The 20,428-nt window shown below is 46.3% G+C and overlaps 2 protein-coding genes across 5 annotated transcripts in view; one reads left to right on the top strand and one right to left on the bottom strand.

The window, feature by feature from the left end:
- The window catches only part of SCARA3 (scavenger receptor class A member 3), a 42,488-nt gene extending 41,869 nt beyond the window's left edge, over positions 1-619 (bottom strand). The window contains exon 1 of one of the 2 annotated variants that reach the window (XM_081236322.1): positions 28-619. In XM_081236322.1, coding sequence (XP_081092448.1) covers positions 28-34 — 7 coding nt within the window. In that variant the 5' untranslated portion in view covers positions 35-619. The remainder of the gene's footprint in view (positions 1-27) is intronic. The other variant, XM_081236323.1, reaches the window with a different exon arrangement.
- The window catches only part of CLU (clusterin), a 32,868-nt gene that overhangs the window by 447 nt on the left and 11,993 nt on the right, over positions 1-20,428 (top strand). The window contains exon 1 of one of the 3 annotated variants that reach the window (XM_081236324.1): positions 17,580-17,718. The exons of the other annotated variants lie outside the window; for them this stretch is intronic. The gene's annotated coding sequence lies outside the window, so the exon portion shown is untranslated. Of the gene's footprint in view, positions 1-17,579; positions 17,719-20,428 lie in introns of those variants that run through there. 3 annotated transcript variants of the gene reach the window in all.

Here is a 20,428-nt window from a genome sequence, read left to right as displayed (position 1 = left end):
GGAACTCCCGCGCGCGGGCGGGCTTACCTTTCATGGTCCCCGCTCCGGGGCCTCGGGAGGGCCCCGCCGGAGGCGGCTTGGCGGCCGTGCGACCCGGGCTGAAGCCGGCGGGTCCCGGGAGGGCACGGATCGATTGCCGCCCTACGCGCCGCCCGCGGGAGTGGGGCTCGGTGCCGGAGTCACGCCGGAGCCCCGGCTGCGGAGGCGGTGCGCCGAGAGGAGGGTCCGCGGGGTCGCAGCCTGGGGGCGCCGCGCCCCGCCGCCCATGCCGCCGCCGCGCTTCCCGTGGAGGCCGGCGAGGCGAGGACTGCGGCCGCCCCCGGCCCCGCGCGCCCGCCCGCCCTCCCTCCCTCCTCGTCACTCCTTGGGCCCCGGCCCAGATCAACTTCCTCGCTCTTTTCAAAAGTGCCGCGGCCGGGCCTCTTTGTGCCGCCGCGGGCCCCCGCGCCGCGCCCGGCCCCCCCGGAGTCCCCTCGCGCGGGGAAGGCCCCGAGCCCCGCCCGCCGACCGCCTCCGGGCGCCGCTGCACTGGGGATTGGGGGCGCACGGAAGGCTCTTCCAGAGCAATCGTTCGCGCGGTGGGGGCCGCCTGGTGGCTGGGGGCTCTCGATTTCCGCCCTGGACCTTCTCCTCACCCATCTGCGGGGTAGAGGGACTGGAAAAGTTAGGATCCCCGGGTCCCGGCCCCAGCCCCTCCCGTCCTCCGGGTTGCCTGGGACTGAAAGTCCCACATCCCTCGGTCCGGGGCAGACCCGGACGGTTGGTCAGGCCAGCTCTGGCACTCTGGGTGAGTGGCTTTGGGCGGCCACTCCATGTCTCCAAGCCTCGGTTTTCTGCAGGAGAAAACTGGGCCCTGAGCGCTCCCAACTTCTGTGACTTTGCTCCTGGAGAGGCCTCTGGTATAAACAGTGACATCTGAGGGAAACGGGCCTCAGGCAAAGGAGTGGTGACTCTCTCGTCCGTCCGAGGCCCTCCTCCGGCAGGGGAGTGTGGGGAACATTCCACGCCGTCCCGGACTCCCTGAGGTTGCATCCTGTGAGGAAAGACAACAATTTAACAAGTAATTAACAAGTAATGGTGCTGAGGCGTGATGGCCATGGTGGCAGGGTGGGGCAGGGGGAGGCGGACCACACAGTGGGGACCACCTGGCCTGGCCTCTCTCCATTGCTACATCAGCCCCTTTCCCACATCTCCACACCGCCATGCCCACCCCCATTTGGCCCTTGGAGTAAAGTAGGTGAGGCCAAAGGGGCAGAGAAACTTTCTCCTAAGCCTGGGAGCTGAGAAGGGGCCAAGGACAGCCACCCCCGGCCCCCACCCCATTCACAAATCCCAGCCAGTCAGAGAGGGGGATGCTCAGCTTTCTCTAATCTCCTTCCCTTCCCAATGGCAAGTTTCAGTTCAGTTCTGTGATCTCAGCAGAACCTCCCCATGGCCTTGAGAGAGGGAGCCAGGAACCTACTGCCCATTTTACACGTGAAGAGACTGAGGTTCAGAGAGGATTTTGCCTACCTGGTAGTAGTCACGAGGTACTCCTGGGGCTTTGAATCTGGATTCCAAGTCTGCCACATGAGCCTCAGTCTCCCAGACTGTGGCATGGATCAGGAGGCTGCTTTGTAAACACCAGGGAGATAGCCACCCGCAAAGCATCCTTTAGGCGGTTTACCTAATTTAATCGTCTTAGCAGCCCTATGAGATAAGCACCATTATAGTCCTAATTTTTCAGAAGATAGATACTGCGCTTAGTGTCACGTAGCTAGTAAGTGGAGATCTTGGGATTTGAACCCAGGGAGGCCGAATCCAGCGCCTTTGTCCTTAGCCACGGTGCACCACCCTGCCTCTCACAGAAGCTACTCAAATATTTGTCAAAGAGAGAACAGACAAATGACCCTTGGTTTTTCTCCATGCTTTCTTTAGTTGACTAGATCCAAGATGTCTGGTGAGAAAAAGGTCCTAACCTTGTATGTGGAAGGATCCTCTCCCACCACCTCGCCCCCTTGGGATTGGAGGATGTATGTATGTGTTGCTATGGTAATGCAGATGCATCAGCAGAGAAATGAAATATACTGGTGTCTGGCTGTAGATGGACCCTGGGTGAGCAGAGCTGGACCCAGCCCTGAAGAGGTTCAGAGGATGAACTCCTGCTCCAAAAGGACTGTGGGATCAAGATCAAGATCACAGATGACAGAGGAAGAAGGGGGGAGACCGGATTTCCTAGAAATTACACCAGCCTTTGGGTGAGAGTTTTCAGCTGTAATTTCAGGCAATTTCTATCAACAGCCAGAGGGGTGAACCCAGGGTCAACTGGGATAACTGCCCCTGAGAGACCAGATTATGGAACTGTTAGGATGTGGCTCAGCTGGGACTTGAGTGCAGAGGCACGGACAGCACCAGACAGGGTAGGCAGGGTGGGATGGGCTACAGAAGGTTGCTTAATATTGTTTTTAACTTGAGTTTGGGTGGGAAAGGTGTGGGGACAGTTGATCGCAGCACATACACCATACTTATGTTGAAAGTCAAAGGAAACCGCTAAAGAGCAGAGGTCATTTAGAGGAAAAAACCCAGAATCACTAGTGGTGGAAACTTCATGTATTAATGAAGGTACAAAGTCCCAACTCAGTCCTTTTTTTAAACTGAAGTATAGCTGATTTATAATATTGTGTTAGTTTCAGGTGTACAGCAAAGTGATTCAGTTATATATGTATGTATATATATATGTGTGTATTATATATATATATATATTTCAGATTATTTTCCATTATAGGTTATTATAAGATATTGAATATAGTTCCCTGAGCTATACAGTAAATCCTTGTTGCTTACCTATTTTATGTATAGTCGTGTGTATCTGTTAATCCCATACTCCTAATTTATCCCGCCCCCTTTCCCTTTTGGTAACCATAAGTTTGTTTTCTATGTCTGTGAGTCTGTTTCTGTTTTGTATATAGATTCATTTGTATTATTTTTTAGATTCCACATACAAGCGATATCATATAATATTTGTCTTGCTCTGTCTGATTTACTTCACTAAGTATAATATTCTCTAGGTTTAGTACTTCATTCTTTTTTATGGCTGAGTAATATGACATATATATGACATCTTCTTAAGCCAGTTGTCTGTTGATGGGCACTTGGGTTGTTCCACTTCAGTTCTTGAGTACTGTTGTGATTTACTCAGAATGAAGTCTCCTAGGGAGCCCCCCAGACTTTCTATTTTCTACTTCAGGCAAAAGAACCCCCCAAAACTCTCTTTCTCCTAAAACTCAATTCCACCACCAGTGCCCTTGATCCCTTCCCTCCCCACCGCCCATGCTCCTCTCCAGCATTAGGGCATTGCTTCCACTTTTCCGTCTTAGAATGTGGCTTCAGCCCTCAATGCTCACTGAAATCGCTCCCTTCCTCCTAGTTGCCAAATATAATAGCCTTTTCAAAATCTGTACCCTCTTTAACCATTTTGTAGCTTTAACACTGTATTAGTCAGGGATCTCCAGAGAAATAGAACCAATAGCCAGCAGGCTGGAGACCCAGGAAAGCGTTAATGTAGCAGCTCAAGTCCAAAGGCAGTCTGCTGGCAGAATTCCCCCTTTCGTGGGAAAAGTCAGACTATTTCCCCTTGAGGTCTTCAACTGATTAGAGAAGGCCCACCACACAATGGAGGGTGTTCTGCTTGACGACTCAAGTCTACTAATTAAAATGATCTCATCTAAAATACATTTTCACATCTAGAAGCATCTAGGATAATGACTGACCAAATATCTGGGTACCATAGCCTAGCCAAGTTGACACATAAAATTAACCATCACAAACCATTGGCAGCTCCTTCTTGAATCTCTCTTTTCCCCTAGTTTATCTTATCCTACTTACTTCCGGGTCTCCTTCTGAACTTCTCTGACTTCTTTTTTTTTACTAATGGCCTTTCCTATTTGGTATATTTTCCGAATGTAGACATTCCTTACCCTTATATTAGTTAGTTGGTGTGAGTAAAATTCACTGCTGTGGCAACAACGCACTATCTTAATAAGACAAAAGTTTATTTCTCACATGACAATCCAGTGTGGGTTGGACAGTTCTCTTCCAGATGGTGACTCAGGGACCCAGGGACCTTCCATCTTGTATTACCACTGTCTTCAACAAATGGCTTTAAGGTTGCTGCAAAACAGAAGAGAGAATGGAGGATCATGCATAGGAGAATTGTAAGGGCTGGGCTGGTATACAGCACTTCTACCCATATTCCATTGGCCAGAGCCCCTCATAGTGAGAGAGCTTGAAAATAGTCTTCGCTGTGTGCCCTGGATAGAGGGAGAAGCACAGATCAGGGAGCACGGGCATCCTCCGTTCAGGCCACCTTCGTGGTCACCAAATACCTGTTTGCTCCTTTCTTTTTGCACATAAAACATGTTCATTCCTCCCCAGGAAGGCAACTCAAAGTATGCTCACCACTGAGCTCTAAGTTCAGGCTCTCCCTGTGAGTGTCTTTTCCTTCAGGTCTGGGAGTGGCTCCAGTCCAAATGGAGGAGCCTGGATCAGATAATCACAATAAAAACACACATTCAGAAAAGGGAAGAATGAAAGACACACAGTAGCTACAGGTCTGTGGAAATTTCGAGATCCCACAGGTGCTCTAAAGGCCCCTAATCCTGGGGTGGGGTAAGTTCTTTGCTTAGGCCCTCATTCAACTCTGGAGGAAATCTCTTGTCCATTATGTTCTGGGCTATGGCCTCTAGAAGGTTCTTCCTGCTTACCACCCTCCTGGGACACATCTGAAGTGGATGCTGCGGGTGGGAGGTAGTGAGCCTTCCCTGAGAGCTGCTTAATTCTCACAGTCCGTTACCTCCTGGCGCAAGATTGTTTTTCATCTCCAACTGTCAAGATGACAGGTAAAGGTCTAGGCATGTGGGGTTTTGTTTGTTTCCCAAGAAAGTCCCTCAAAATTTTAGCAAAGTCTCATCTGTTAGCTTCGAGTCAGTGTCGTGGGCCGGTGACCACACCCAGAGTTTTTCCTAGAAATAGTTCTCAAACTGGCTATATTTATTTGTTTCCCCTCCCCTGTGCCTCTCTCTGTTTCTCAAAGGGCAGTTAACTACCTTGATGCTACAAGACTTGACTGGGAAAGTCATCCTTAATCTGACCTTTTCACCAAGTCTAGGTCTTAATGGGTCTTTGCTGCTAGAAAGCTTTCCCATCTTATTTTCTGACATTTGGGATCTAGAAGCAGTCGATGTTTTCCTCTTTCAGGCTCAAATTTTCTACTCTCCCCATTCCCTCTTATTTCTCTTTGCAAACCATCCACTTCTCCAGAGCTCACCTGTGCCTTGCATTGCTTTACCAAGTACAGCCAGTAGCAGAGAACATACACTATCACTTTGTTTCTTTTCTAACCAGTGCCCCCTGGACATGCCTACTTAGTAAGCCTGTGGTCTGCTATCCCAGATAACATAGGCACAGTTTACCCAATGTTTTGCCACTGCATAATAAAGATTTTCATCTTTTCAGCTTCTGGTACCAGGCTCCTCACATCGGGCTACCCAATGCTAAGTTAAAGCGACATATTTATGTTTTTATTACAATGGCATCCTGTTTTAAGATAGCGATTTCCATAGCAGTGAAAGCCAGGAGCACTGGCTCTAAAAAATAACTGCAAGATTTTTGTTTTTGTTTTTTTTTTGCAGTACGCGGGCCTCTCACTGTTGTGGCCTCTCCCGTTGCCGAACACAGGCTCCGGACGCGCAGGCTCAGCGGCCATGGCTCATGGGCCCAGCCGCTCCGCGGCATGTGGGATCCTCCCGGACCGGGGCACGAACCGGTGTACCCCTGCATCGGCAGGCAGACTCTCAACCACTGCGCCACCAGGGAAGCCCTCTAACTGCAAGATTTTAATGCCAGTACAGTAATAGTTTATTTCTCATTCGTATCACACTCCATTGCAGGTCGGGTAGTTCTCTTACAAACGTTGACTTAGGGATGCAGGCTTCCTCCATCCTATGATGCTGCTGTCTTTCAGTAAGCGGCCTCCGAGGTTGCTGTAGAAGGGGAGGAGGGACTGGAGGGTTGTGGGTTGAGATGATCAGGGGACAGGACTTGACGAGGCACCAGTCACTATGAGCCACATTCCATTGGCTAGAACTCAGTCACATGGCCCCGACCAAAGGCAAGGGGGCTGGGAAGTATCCCTTAGCTGGCTTACTGCAAGGAAAGGAGGAAACGTGGACACTGGTGAGTCCAACCGCACATTCACAATCCTCTCCCCAACCCACACCTTTCAAAGTTTTTTGCCCTTTCTTCTTCAATAGCATGGATTCCAACTCCATGCAGTGTTACTGCCTTGTTAACGCCAGTGTTTCACCCAAATCATGAATCCTTTGGAAGCTAAAGAGTAAAATATTTTTTGGAAGGCTGCTATACTCACCACGATACCACCAACGCTGCACAGGAGTACAATATGTTTGAAAGGACGAGAGGGCCAGTCCAGGGTAATTCATAGCAGTACTCCAGCAGCGTTGGTCATAAAGGAAAATCTAAATCCCATTTTCCTATTGGTTTCAATTTAAAATAAGAAATAGAATTCCCTGGTTGGGGGGTGGAATCTGTCAACATTCTCAACTGAAGACTTATCCAGAGAAAAATTAAGTTGGCCTCTTTTTGCCCCATTCTCTGAACTATGTGATCCTTTCGTGATTTTTAAGTTTCCTATATTTTATTGCTTCCTCCCAGAAATTTCCCTAAGATTCATCCTGTGTTTGGGATTCTTGCCTCACTTTACACTTACCAATTCTGGCATTTAAAAAAAATTAGTTTTAGGGCTTCCCTGGTGGCGCAGTGGTTGAGGGTCCGCCTGCCGATGCAGGGGACAAGGGTTCGTGCCCCGGTCCAGGAAGATCCCACATGCCGCAGAGCGGCTGGGCCCGTGAGCCATGGCCGCTGAGCCTGCGCGTCCGGAGCCTGTGCTCCGCAACGGGAGAGGCCACAACAGTGAGAGGCCCGCGTACCGCAAAAAAAAAAAAAAAAAAAAAAAATTAGTTTTAAATTTTTTGGCTGCTTTGGGTCTTCGTTGCTATGCGTGGGCTTTCTCTAGCTGCGGCGAGCAGGGGCTACTCTTTGTTGCAGTGCGCAGGCTTCTCATTGCGGTGGCTTCTCTTGTTGCGGAGCACAGGCTCTAGGCGCGAAGGCTTCAGTACTTGCAGCATTCAGGCTCAGTAGTTGTGGCTCGTGGGCCCTAGAGCGCAGTCTCAGTAGTTGCGGTGCACAGGCTTTGTTGCTCTACAACATGTGGGATCTTCCCGGACCAGGGCTCGAACCCGTGTCCCCCGCATTGGCAGGTGGATTCTTAACCACTGTGCCAACAGGGAAGTCCCAATTCTGGCATTTTTGAGCATACAGCGGCCAAGAGGTGTCTTGCAATACCACTCTTTACAAGTGGGAGATGCCATATAATACGAACTCTTCTAGCCTGAGAAATCCTTAAAGGGGGCTTCATATCATCAAATTAATACCTTATTTTATGAATTCTGTAACGGTGAAGTTCTGAGAAAAGCAGTTTAATTACAAAGGATGCTTCAGAGCTTGTACAAATCTTCTAGATTAATATGATAAAGTCTTCGCAAAGACAGACTACTTAGATTATTCATCTGAATCAATTATAAGTTCAGGAAGAAAGTGGCTGACTTTACTTGGAGCTGGATGTAGATGAAAATAGAAGGATCCTTGATGGTCTGTTAAGAAGGAGTAGCCTCTTTTAGCTGAACTATCCACTGGACAGTGGAAAGGGATCCCTGCAGGAATCCACAATTTAGATTACTGCAAATAGGACTGGAAAGATCCCTGTCTCCAGCTGGCCAGGAACCTTACACACTAAAATGGGAAGATCACAGCTGCAGGGGCATGACTGCTTTTGCGGAAGATATTCTCCAAATTTGTTCCATAAGAATTTCTTTAGAGCAGAGGTTGGGCTTTTTTTTTTTTAACATTCATCTGCTTTTATCTATCTATTTATTTATTTTTAAAATAATTAATTAATTTATTTTTGGCTGAGTTAGGTCTTTGTTGCTGCGTGCGGGCTTCCTCTAGTTGTGGCGAGTGTGGGCTCCTCTTCGTTGAGGCACACAGGCTTCTCATTGCAGTGGCTTCTCTTGATGTAGAGCACAGGCTCTAGGCGTGCGGGCTTCAGTAGTCGTGGCTCGCAGGCTCTAGAGCACAGGTTCAGTAGTTGTGGCACACAGGCTTTGTTGCTCTGCGGCATGTGGGATCTTCCCGGACCAGGGCTCGAACCCGTGTCCGCTGCATTGGCAGGTGGATTCCTAACCACTGAACCACCAGGGAAACCCCAAGAGGTTGGGCTTTTGTGGTAAAAAGGGTCCTAATGGACATTTCCAGCTATACTCTGGATAGAGACCTAGAAGGTTATTTCTTTGTTTCTCATTCAAAACTGGAAGAACAAAATTTAGAACAATCTTGACAGATGCCTACAAGTGCACGTATGAGAGAAAATTCAAGAGAAATAAATTTAAACCCTACATTTAGATTCACCCTCAGTTGCACTAGCAATGAATGAAGCTTAGTAATTCAGAGAAAAAGATCTAGGTGATGGGAATTCCCTGGCTGTCCAGTGGTTAGGACTCGGCGGTTTCACTGCCGTGGCCCAGAGTTCAATCCTTGGTTGGAGAACTAAGATCCCACAAGCTGCACAGTGCGGCCAAAATAAATAAATAACTAAAAAGATCTAGGTGATATTTGGCCATGCATGGTTTTCATTTATTTCTTAAACAAATATATTTTGAATACACAGCCAAGGACCGTGCTAGTATCAGGGATATGTTCCCTATCCTCATGGATGTTACAGTTTTGATACAAATCAAAAGTAGGTTGAGGACTTCCCTGGTGGCTCAGTGGTTAAGAATCCACCTGCCAATGCAGGGGACATGGGTTCGATCCCTGGTCCGGGAAGATCCCACATGCCACAGAGCAACTAAGCCCATGCACCACAACTACTGAGCCAGCACTCTAGAGCCCGCGAGCCACAACTATTGAAGCCCGTATGCCTAGAGCCCGTGCTCCGCAATAAGAGAAGCCACCGTGATGAGAAGCCTGCGCACCACAACGAAGAGTAGCCCCTGCTTGCCACAACTAGAGAAAGCCTGCGCACAGCAACGAAGACCCAATGCAGCCAAAAATAAATAAAATTTTAAAAAATAATAAAATGACCTTTAAAAACAAAACTAGGGTGAGACTGCTAACAAAATAAATGGAATCTTAGATGGCACTAATTGAAAAATTAATTCAGGTAATTTAACAAGTATTTGTTTAATACATACTGCATGCTGGACTATGTCTTAGAGAATGGCAGCACAAAGCTGAATGAAAGAGGGGAAACGTTTGAACTATCATCTGATCAATTTCAGTACAATATACTTAGTCAGGATTTTTCAAACTTTTCCACTGCCATAATGATAGAAGTAGCAAAAATATCTTTGAAATCTTTCCTTTTATTTAAAAAATGATATAAAAGTTGCATGCCATAGCATGATGAAACAATGTTTGTTTTAATATAAAAATAATGGTTTTCCTGGATTGGGAGTGGGTTGGTGGCAGGCTGGAGAAATGGTGAGGAACGTGGCAGAGGATTCTGCATTAGTACTTTTGTACTATTTGATATTTTTAAATTATATGCATATAAGACTTTGATAAAAAATTCATTTAGAAATAAAAATAATAGTTTAAATGACTTCTAGAATATGTTATGCTTCTAAATAGGAAGAAAGAATATAAAAATGTGAATTCTTCCAAAACTATTATGTACGTTTAGTGAAATTATAATTACAATATCATTTTTTTTCAACTGGGCAGAATTAAATGAACATTTATAGAAAAGAATTAATGTCCAAGAACAGCCAAGGAAATTTGTAAAGGAAGAGTGAGGGAGATTACCTTCTCAACATAAATATTGTTTTAAAGTCATGTGATAAAAACAATATATTACACATGAACAAAGAAATAAATCAGAGGAATAAACTAGAAAGTCATTAAAAAATCTGAATATAAAAATTAACACAGTAGAAAGCTAGAAGAAAATTAGAATAATTATTTTCACCTTATTTCCTTTATTGTTCTTTTTCTCAGTGTTACCCCATATCGCTCTCTTTTTACAGCCATACGAAAGCTGACAGCCCCTGGGATCTTTTCCCAAATAAATACTGATTAGTTAATGGGCTATAAACTACAATTAATCTCCCTTTTGTCCTGAGTGTATTCATAATTTAATATTTCTTTGACAACCCAGGAGTTGTATTAGGAATTTGCAGGGCCTTACACTTGCTCTCACGTCTGTCTTTTGTGGTGTATTAGATGCACTTAAGTCTAGGTTAAATTTTAGGGACTTCCCTGGTGATCCAGTGGTTAAGACTTCACCTTCCATTGCAGGAGGTGCAGGTTTGATCCTTGGTCAGGGAGCTAAGATCCCATATGCCTTGCAGTAAAAAAAAAAAAAACCCAAAACATAAAACAGAAGCAATATTGTAACAAATTCAATAAAGAGTTTAAAAATGCTCTACATCAAAAAAAATCTTCAAAAAAATTTTTTTTATATTCCCAGAACTTATTTATCTCATAATTAAAAGTTTGCACCTTTGACCTTTGGATATTAATCCTTTATCAGATATATGACTTGCAAATATCTTCTCCCATTCTTCACGTTGCCCTTTCACTTTGTGAATGGTTTTATCTTCTGTGCAAAACATTTTAGTTTGATGTAGTCCCACTTCATTATTTGTGCTTTTTTTCCCTTTGCTTTTTTTTTTATTTAGCAAATTTAATCAGTTATACATATACATATGTTCCCATATCCCCTCCCTTTTGCGTCTCCCTCCCGCCCTCCCTATCCCACCCCTCCAGGCGGTCACAAAGCACCGAGCTGATCTCCCTGTGCTGTGCGGCTGCTTCCCACTAGCTATCTACCTTACATTTGGTAGTGTATATATGTCCATGCTGCTCTTTCGCTTTGTCACAGCTTACCCTTCCCCCTCCCCATATCCTCAAGTCCATTCTCTAGTAGATCTGTGTCTTTATTCCTATCCTAAAAAATTAAAAAAAAAAAAATTTTTAAAGTGTCTTTTGAAAGAATGCTAATGAAAGCATCACTTCCTAATATTATTCTATAGCTTTTAATATTTCCATTGCTGTTAGATTTTTGCTTTTCTGAGGATAAGGCCCTATCTATCTATCATCTATCTATCTATCTATCTATCTATCTATCTATCTATCTATCTATTTCTGTTTATCATCTATCATCTACTATTTATTCTATCATCTATCATCTATTATATCTATCATCTATCTATACCTATTTAACTCTATCATCTATCTATCTTCTGTTCATGTATCATCTATTGTATCTATCATCTCTATTATCTATCTATCTCTAACTCTACATCTAACTATCTGTCTCTCTAGCTATGTGACATCTATCTATCTCTATCTAACTATACCCAATCTACACTATGCAGTATTTGGGCATGTATTACATAATAGACATCTACCTAATAATTTTTTAATTTTAATTTTTTTGTATTGAAGTATAGTTGATTTACAATACAATATTGGCTTCAGGTGTATAGCATAGTGATATAGTATTTTTAACGGTCTATAATTTAGGGAGAGGAAGACATTCTTAAGCAAGATAGGAGACCCAGAAACTATAAAGGAAAAGATAAATTTCACTACGTAAAAAATTTTAAGACCTTCCATAATCAAAGGTAAAAGATACACGACAGCTTTGGTAAAAACATTTGCAACACACATAGGATTACCTCATTTATCTAAAGAGCTCCTATACACTGGTAGAAAAAAAAGAATGCATTGTCGATCAACTATACTTGGATTTAAAAAAACGATGCATAACCCAATAGAATGAGCAAACAATATGAATAGGCAAGTCACAGAAACAGAAACTTTATTTTAAAATGAAGAGTTGAAAACTATAAACAGGCAAAGCGATTAAGGGAGCAAAATGTCATTTTCTCCCCCTGGAGTGGCAAAAATTCAAAAGGACGATATCCAGCCTTACGGTCACATAGGAAATGGGTTTTCTCAGAGACAGTGGGAGTAGCTGCTACTTTTTGGGAAAATCATCAGCCAGTATGTATTAACATTAAGACAAAACATTCTCTTTTACCCTACAGTCCCAATTTGAGAATCTCTTATACCAATAAAGGCACCAACATATTAGGATATATGCAGAAGTCTGTTTATTGTGGCAGAACTTATAGTGACAGAAAAATTTGGCATGGGAGAATGGCTGAATAAATTATGTACAGTAGTTACGGAAAAGATCTATCTAAGCATTGACTTGGAGGGCTAGCCATAATATTTTATTAAGTGGAAAAGAGCATGTTGCAAAGCAGCATATATAATCTGATTTTATATTTATTTTAAAGAGAAAAGAAAAAAGAAAAATCCCTTATACATTTATATATGTAGTATATATTATGCATATATATTATACATACACACACATTCTAAATACAGATGTAAATAGACATCCATTGCTTTAGAAGCACGAGATTTAGCGGGGAACTGAAAAAAGACAGGGAGAAAGAAAGAGAGAGAGAGAATGAAGACTGATTACTCACTAAATATTAACTTGTCTCTCTAAATCTTTAAGTAAAACTAGAGCCACTTGCTTCTGTGTCTTTGTGTACAGCCGGCATACCATAGCCTGCCCTGGGGGGCCAATATAAACGAATTTGAGGCACACAGTTTGTTAAAACATAATGTAAAAGTAAGCAGAGAGGGCCTTGGGGGGTTCCGGGAACTTCATATCAAATCACATGTAGTGATAGTCTTGCTCACTGCCCCCTCAGCTGGCCAACCAAACTGGTGTCTTCCGTTTGTTCCTAAAGCCATGCTAGAGAGATGGTGGAACACCCTAGGGGCAGGGACAAGCAGAGCGAGGGTCTGGTGACCTCACTCTATGAAAAGGAAGTACATTTGAGATAGAATATTTGTTTTCAAATACTTAGAGGGCCGTCTTGCAGGGGACAGAGAAAAGATGCAAGGAAGCAGATTTTAACTCAGTGTAAAAACCTGCTAAGATTCCTTTGACCTCCAGTTTTCTCTTCTATAAAGTGAGACTGATACCACACACTCTAGCAATGACATAGAGATGCAGTAGGGATCAGATGGGGCAAAGTGTAAGCTAGGAATTCATAAACTGGAAAGCAGTGGTCCTCAACGTTGGCTGTGCATGAAAATGACTTGGAGGGTTTAGGAAATCCTGATGCAATCTCAGGCTGCACCCAGATCACTTCAATCGTGACTTCTGGAGGTGGGATTCAGGCATGGTTAATTTTTGAAGTTCCCAGGTAATTATATTGTACAGTTCCAATGAGAATCACTGATCTAAAATAATTATCCATTGGATTCCAGGTGGTTGTGGAAAAAGTAGATTTGACCTGAGGCAGATCTGGGGGCCAATTTTAAAAAACGCCCATTAGTCTAAGAATTGGAGCTAAAGGTTAGCGTTGACCAGCGCTGGAGTGAGATGCAGTTGGTCCTCTGTACCTGCAGATTCCAAATCCGTGAATTCAACCAACCACGGATTGAATATATAAAAAAAAAAAATTCCTGAAAGTTTCAAAGAGCAAAGCTTGAATTTACTGAGATTCTGATAACTATGTACATAGCATTTACATTGTATTTACCAGTATTTACATATCATTGCAGTGTATTATATATTATAAGCAACCTAGAGATGATTGCTTATAATATGTATAAGCAAGAAGTATATGGATGTGAGTAGATTATATGCAATCACTATGCCATTTTCTGTAAGAGACTTTTATGGATGTAGGTAGGTTATATGCAATCACTATGCCATTTTTGTAAGAGACTTGAGCATCCTTGGATTTTGGTCAATAGCATGATGAACAGTGAAGATAGTTTAAGTAATATTTGTCTACTTATAGGTCCATGATAAGCAACTCAGGAGAGACTAGCCCCAGATCTTTTCCCAAAGAGATCTTGTTTGGGAAGATAAGGGAAACACATCTGATGGAGTGAATGTTTCTGGACTTTAGGTAGGCCCTGAAAAAGCAGTCAGGATGCCTCCGCATCAGCTGTGGGCTAATTTTATCTCATCTGATTTTATCATCCATGACTTTTTATGAGCCCATGATTGACTGAATACACCCAAATAATAATTAGAGCCTGGAGAGTGATTCTTTTTTTTTTTTTTAAGATTGTTTTATGCCACTAAATTTTGGGGTGGTTTTTTATATAACAATAAACAACTGTATTAGCTGCCCAAGCTTCAAACATGGGAGGCATAACAGGGTACTTACTGCTCCTGTCCATTTCCAACTTGTTCCACTTCTATCAGCAGTGGTTAAGCTGCCGCCCTGTTGGTAGTGCAGAGCTGGACCGCGTGGCAGAGGTGGGGTGCATAACAAAGACAGCGCCTAGCAGGGGAGAGAGGGTGGGCAAAGCATTAAGAGATGAACAGATAAATGTAAAGCTCTTTACTTTCCCCCAGCCCCCTCTCCAATGGTCCCCCACTCCAAGAAAAAAATCAAGCCCAAAACCCCAAACCCGATCGCTTAAGTCCATGATGGGAGAAAAATGATTAAACAACAGCCTCTGCCAAAATGATGATGAATTCTATATGAATCAGCCAAGTGACTCAGCAGCTAAATAAAAGCTTATCTCGAGTGTCTGGGCAAGGAAATAAAAGCTTATCTCGAGTGTCTGGGCAAGGGAGCAGGTGGTCCCACTCTGCTTTGTGGTCAGTCCTCACTAGTATTGGCAGGCCCAGGGTTCGAGAGAGGCAAGTTCCGGAAGGCCAAAGGGCTGGGGAAGAATCTTGCACTCAGTGACAACGCAGGCAGCAACAAGCCCGGGGCACCACTGGGAGAAGTGACTAGCTGCCTTCAAATATCTGAAGGGATACCAGCTGGGAGATGAATTGGGTTTCCTCTATGTGGTTCCAGGGGACAGAGCTGGGCTTGGGGTTGTCCCTAGCAGGAGCCAACAAAGTCTACACACAGCTAACTCTGTAGATGGTTTTACTAGACAATTGCTCCCATGGAGGTAGTGAGCTCCCTGTTGCCAGGGGCATTCAAACAGAGGCAGGATGACCACCTGATGGGAATGTGGCAGCGGTGGCATCAAGTAGTTAAGAATGGGCAGTTAAGAATCAAGGAGTGGAATCTAAAAAAAGGGTACAAATGGACTTATCTACAAAACAGAAATAGAGTTGCAGATGGACAAAACAAACTTATGGTTACCAGGGGGAAAGTGGGGAAGGGGTAAATTGGGAGATTGGGAATGACATATACAAATGACTATATATAAAATAGATAACTAATAAGGACCTACTGTAGAGCACAGGGAACCCTATTCAATACTCTGTAATGGCCTATATGGGAAAAGAATCTAAAAAAGAGTGGATATATGTATATGTATAACTAACTGGTTCACTTTGCTGTACACTTGAGACTAACACAACACTGTAAATCAACTATATGCCAAAAAAAAAAAAAAAAAAAACCAGAATCAAGTATTGGGTGAGGGCTGTACCAACTGGCATCTGTGATCTACTTAGACTACTTAAAATCCAGTGATGCATTTATGGTGAACTCCTTTCCTTAAAGTTTGATCTTCTGAGCCTTGTGTGCTTAGCAGTGAACTAGAGTTATCAAGTGATCTTTCCCAGAGGACCGCAGTCATGGCTGTGAATCCTGTTATTTTCTCCCAATCCCTTCTTCCTCTCCTCCCTTCCCCTACTTCAGCTGACTAAGGCAGATCTCCTTGCCTTGTCCTCCAAAGTCCGATTTTTAAAAATATAATTATTACAGATTTGTGCCTCCTGTGCCAGATGCTGGGGGAGCTGCAGAATAGAAAAGTTACAAGGAGCGTGCTCAGAGAGACTTCTTCTGGCCTTGGGCACTGATATGATGCTAAGGAAGAGGCAGTTGCCATAGAAAATGTAGCTGTTACTGATAATTCGACTTTTTAAGGAAGATAAAGTGAAGCCTCAGGGGAGAAATATTGTTCCCAACTGTCGACTGATTTTTTTTTCCTTCTGAGCTGATGATCTTCTCACACTTGGCATTGCCTTGGGTTAGGGTGAAGGGGACCTCAGAGATGATACATTCCAGATTCCTCATTGTCCAGAAGGAAGAACCTGATACCTCAGGAGTGGGGGTTAAAGTCTTTGGTCCAACCAAGGTCACCCAGAACCTCGGGACAGAGCTGAGACTGTGGTCAGAATTCCATGCACCCAGCTCAGGTCCTCCCCCCATCCCCTTTTTTTCACAGGCCTAGAAGCTCCCTCTGTGCTCCTTCCTGAAAAGGGTGGGGTCCTAGTTGCCCCTGGACCTTGGGCGACCAGGGACTGGGCCTTAGGCTGTATCTCAAAAGTTGTGAGCAGGACAACTCAGCCATAGAGCCATAGAGCTCTTCATCTTGCTCGTTTTCAGTCGGCCAGCAAACCAAGCTGCCTATACCTGCCCTGCCAACCCATCTCCCCCAGCCAGTATAAGAACCACCCTCCAGCCCCTGGACCTTTCTCCTGGGGCTCAAACATCCTAGGGTCAGAGTGCATGGCTCTGTTTCTTCCCCAAGAAGTAGCTATGCCCGAGGGGCTTCCCAGTTAGTCCCCTTCCCGCCAGGGCGTGGTGTGACGCCTCCCAGCCCTCTGCCACATCAAAGCCCCCTGCCCAAAAAGTCCTGTGGCAAGATTCCTCCTGAGCCAGCAGAGGAGACTTGGGGCTGCTGGAGATCAGTGACCCTCTTGTAAGCAGGACCAGCAGAATCATTTGCGCGGCCCCCTGCACCATGACAACGCAGGGCCCCTTGTTCAAAAACTCTTAAGAGTTTCAAGACTTGAGCAGTAGCTCCTCAAACCAAGTGTGGGGCGGCAGGGTCCCGTGCTCATGAAGCCCCCCCTGCTTGGCTGGGTCCCAAGCGGATGGGGAAAATACTTGCTTAACGTCCAGGAGTCAAGGAGCCTGGGAGGCCTTCTAGTTCCCCATATGGATGCTGTGTTCATCCCTAAAAACACATTTCTGTTTCCTCCCGGCCAGCAGGTCGGCCAAAGGACCACCAGGTCAGGTGGGGGTTCGGGAAGCCGGCATTTTGTACTTCCTGTGTTTTAGCACGACATCCCTCTCCATCACACCCTCGTTATTTCTGACGCTGTTCTACTTCAATGGAGCCAGAGAAGTGGCGCGTGTTGAATGCGAAAGATTAACGTTCAATTGGGCAGCGGAACAGTGACGTTCTACTGGGGACGAGGCACCAGCCAGGGGCGCAGAGCATCCCTCCATCTCTGCGGAGCTGGGCGCCAGCTGTGCACGTTAGTTCAGGCTCTGCCCTCCTGGGGGCGCCGTGCCCCAGCTCTGAGCCCCCGGGGACGGGGAGCCGGCAGCCGTGCGCGCCCGCACCCCAGGGTCTGTCTCCGCCGGAGCCTTCCGCGGTGCTGATACGCGCCCCCGCGCCCCCTGCCGGGTGCTGCCCCGGACATCCACCCGCCCGCACCTCCGAACCCCCTCCCGCACCGGCTTCCAGAAAGCTCCCGGTGCTTTCTACCGCATTCTTTGGGCGTGAGTCATGCAGGTTTGCAGCCAGCCCCAAAGTGGGTGTATACGCAGCAGAGCGCTATAAATACGAGCGCCTCACCGTGCTGTGCACGCGGCGTCGCCAGGAGGAGCGCGCGGGCACTGCTGGCCGGTGAGATGTCCCCACCTTTCCTGCCCCTGCGCAGAGCCTGGACGGGACTGATGAGCGGGCGGGGGGCGGCACCCAGGCGAGGAGAGGACGGCCACTGGGAGTCACAGGGCTGTCAGAGGGGCGCTTTAGATGGAGTCGCGGATCCAGGGAAGGGAGGTGGTCGGAGCCCCATCACCAGACAGCCGAGCCGGGACCGAATTGCCGGCAGACAGGCAAGGGACTCCGGAGGCCCTTTGTTCATCGGCTCCAACCACAATTCTGTGGAGTAAACGCGGGATAGATGTAAGGATCCTCCTTTTGTAAAGATGTGGAAATTGACACTTGGAGGACTGACGCTGTTGCGTGAGGCCAGGCTAGTGAGTGGCAGAGCTGGCCTGCACTTGCAGCCTTGCTGCAGCATCTTCCTCGGAAAGGTACTGATCTCCAGGGGTGGTTGTCAGCTCGCGCGCATGAGTCATCTTGTTTGCTCGCGAAATTCTGGTTCTCTGGATTGTGTGTTTATAAGTAATGATGTTTTGATTTAAGTATATGTTGCAACCACTGAAATCCTACCCTTTCTGCTTCCTAATGCACCAGAGTACATCAGAGAAACATCACACAACCTCCATCAGACTTCAGACATCTGATTCAACTGTCTCGTTTTATAGATGATAATCTGAAGCCTGGAGAGGTTTAGGACCATCTCCAAAGATAGACAGCAAATAGGTATCAGAATTGGGATTAGAGCCCAAGCCTTGACCTTCCAGAATTTCTGGACCTGATGAAAAAAAAGAAACTGATGATTATTATTTTTTTAAGAGTGAAGCTTGGGATTTAAGAGTAAGTACAGATACTATCAAAGGATGCTCGCCGGAGTGTTCATGATCATAATAGTGGGAAATTACAGACAATTTAAATGCCCGGCCTCGTGGGATGGCAAAATAAAGTACATCAGAAAAAGGACTCTATTACACAGCCACAAAAGTGTGCTTTTTTAGAGAGTATTTGAAGACAGTGGATGTAAAGTATCCGATTGTATGCAAATGCATAGAAAAGAGGAAATATACCACACTGCTAATGTTTGCCTCGCGATGGTGTGAATTGACAGGTGAATTATTTTCTCATTTTTCTTTTTGGTTGAGTTTTCTGCGTTTGGGGAGGCAGTGGGAGAGGAGCTTGGGCTTTGGGCTTTAAACCCTGCAGCTTACTAGCTGCGTGACCATGTCCTCCCCACGGCTTCCTCTGGGGAAAGGAAGGCCTTGGAGTGGCTTGTTCAATCAGAGCCGTTGGCAACCAGGTGCCCTGGCCAGGAGATGGGTGGGGAGGTGAGTCAGTGCAAAGGGAGGGCAGTTTGGCCACGCAGCCGCCGTTCTCCTACTGTCCTTGGACTAGTATCAATATCACCTGCAAGCTTATTAGAAAAGCAGTCTCTGAATCAGAATCAGCATTATAACAAGACTCCCGGGTAATTCGTAGGAGCTGATCACATCACTGAGGCAAAGCCCACAGTCGGGGAGGGACCACAGGTGACCTTTGTGTACCTGCCTCAGTTCCTCTGTCCTTCTCCCAACACACCACCTCCTCCCGCTTCCCCGATAGATACTGCCAATGCCCATGATTGATCCTATGTCAGTTTTGAAGGAGTCGGAATTTCCTATGATTACATAAGACCCTTGGGTTTACAGAACACATTCCCATCTCTAAGGTCTCTATTAGGTCCATTTTACAGGTGAGGAAACGGAGGCTCAGAGATTTAAGTGACTTGGTGTCAAGGAAACAACACTGGACTGGGGTTTGGGAGGGCTGAGTTCTCATCCTGGGGTTGTCACCAGCTTGCTGCAGGCCTTGGGGAGCCCCGTCCTGTCTCTGGGTTCGGCCTCCCCTCTGAGGTGGAGAGATTGGGCAGGAGACAGGTCTCTCTCCCAGCTCGGAACTCGATGGCTCCCGTGGCCCCCAGGCTCTTGGTGGGAGATCCTGTACTGACCGCTGGGATTCCAGACTTCTCATCCAGAGCTCTTGCCTTTGGCTACCCTGTCCCTCTTTTCCTCAGGACCCAATGCCCTGTCTTCTGGTCCCAACCTATTTCAGAGGCTCGTGTCTGGATTTCTCAGAAGGCTTTGCTATCGGGGGCCTCTGCTGGAGGGGTGTTTTCTCGCCAGCTTTCTCTCTCTGGCGTGACAAAGGCTCTGTCCCTGTTTGAGGCGTTTCAGGCTTCAGTGAGCAGCTGGGGCACAGCCACGCAGACCTGCCCGCTCACCATCTCTGGGGAAGGCGGTGACCCGTTCTCTTCTCCCACGCTGCTCGGGAACCACAGCCTGGCTGCCTTACTAATTATGTCTCAGGAGAGACTTGCCTTATTAATATTCTCCCAAGGGTCCCGATGGGCCTGCCGAGTGGAGGGCAGCTTCTGGACGTGCATCATTTCAGGATGGGGAGACCCCCTTCCCGTTCTCTTAGGGGAAACGGGCGAGTTCAGATGAGCATTGGGGTGAAGCGCAGTGCAGGGGGAGGGGTTTCTGTTTTGCAACAACTTCAGCTTCTGGGAAAGGGTCCATTGTGTAAGACCAGCTGGTCCAGGGCTCAGGGCAGCTAGCCGAGTGGTGGCGGGAGGACCTTGGCACACACGCTGCTGTGGGCTTAGAGGGACTGGCTGCGTGAAAGGGACCTGGCAGAGCAGAGTGGCACGTCCTCCCACAGGGACTTTTCCTGGGGAGGTTCCTTGCCCTGCGCC

Source organism: Mesoplodon bidens, assembly GCF_964165515.1.
Source record: "Mesoplodon bidens genome assembly, chromosome: 6".
Classification (NCBI taxonomy): domain Eukaryota; kingdom Metazoa; phylum Chordata; class Mammalia; order Artiodactyla; family Ziphiidae; genus Mesoplodon; species Mesoplodon bidens.
Note: the sequence above shows the minus strand (reverse complement) of the source record. Positions and strands in the feature narration are given on the sequence as shown.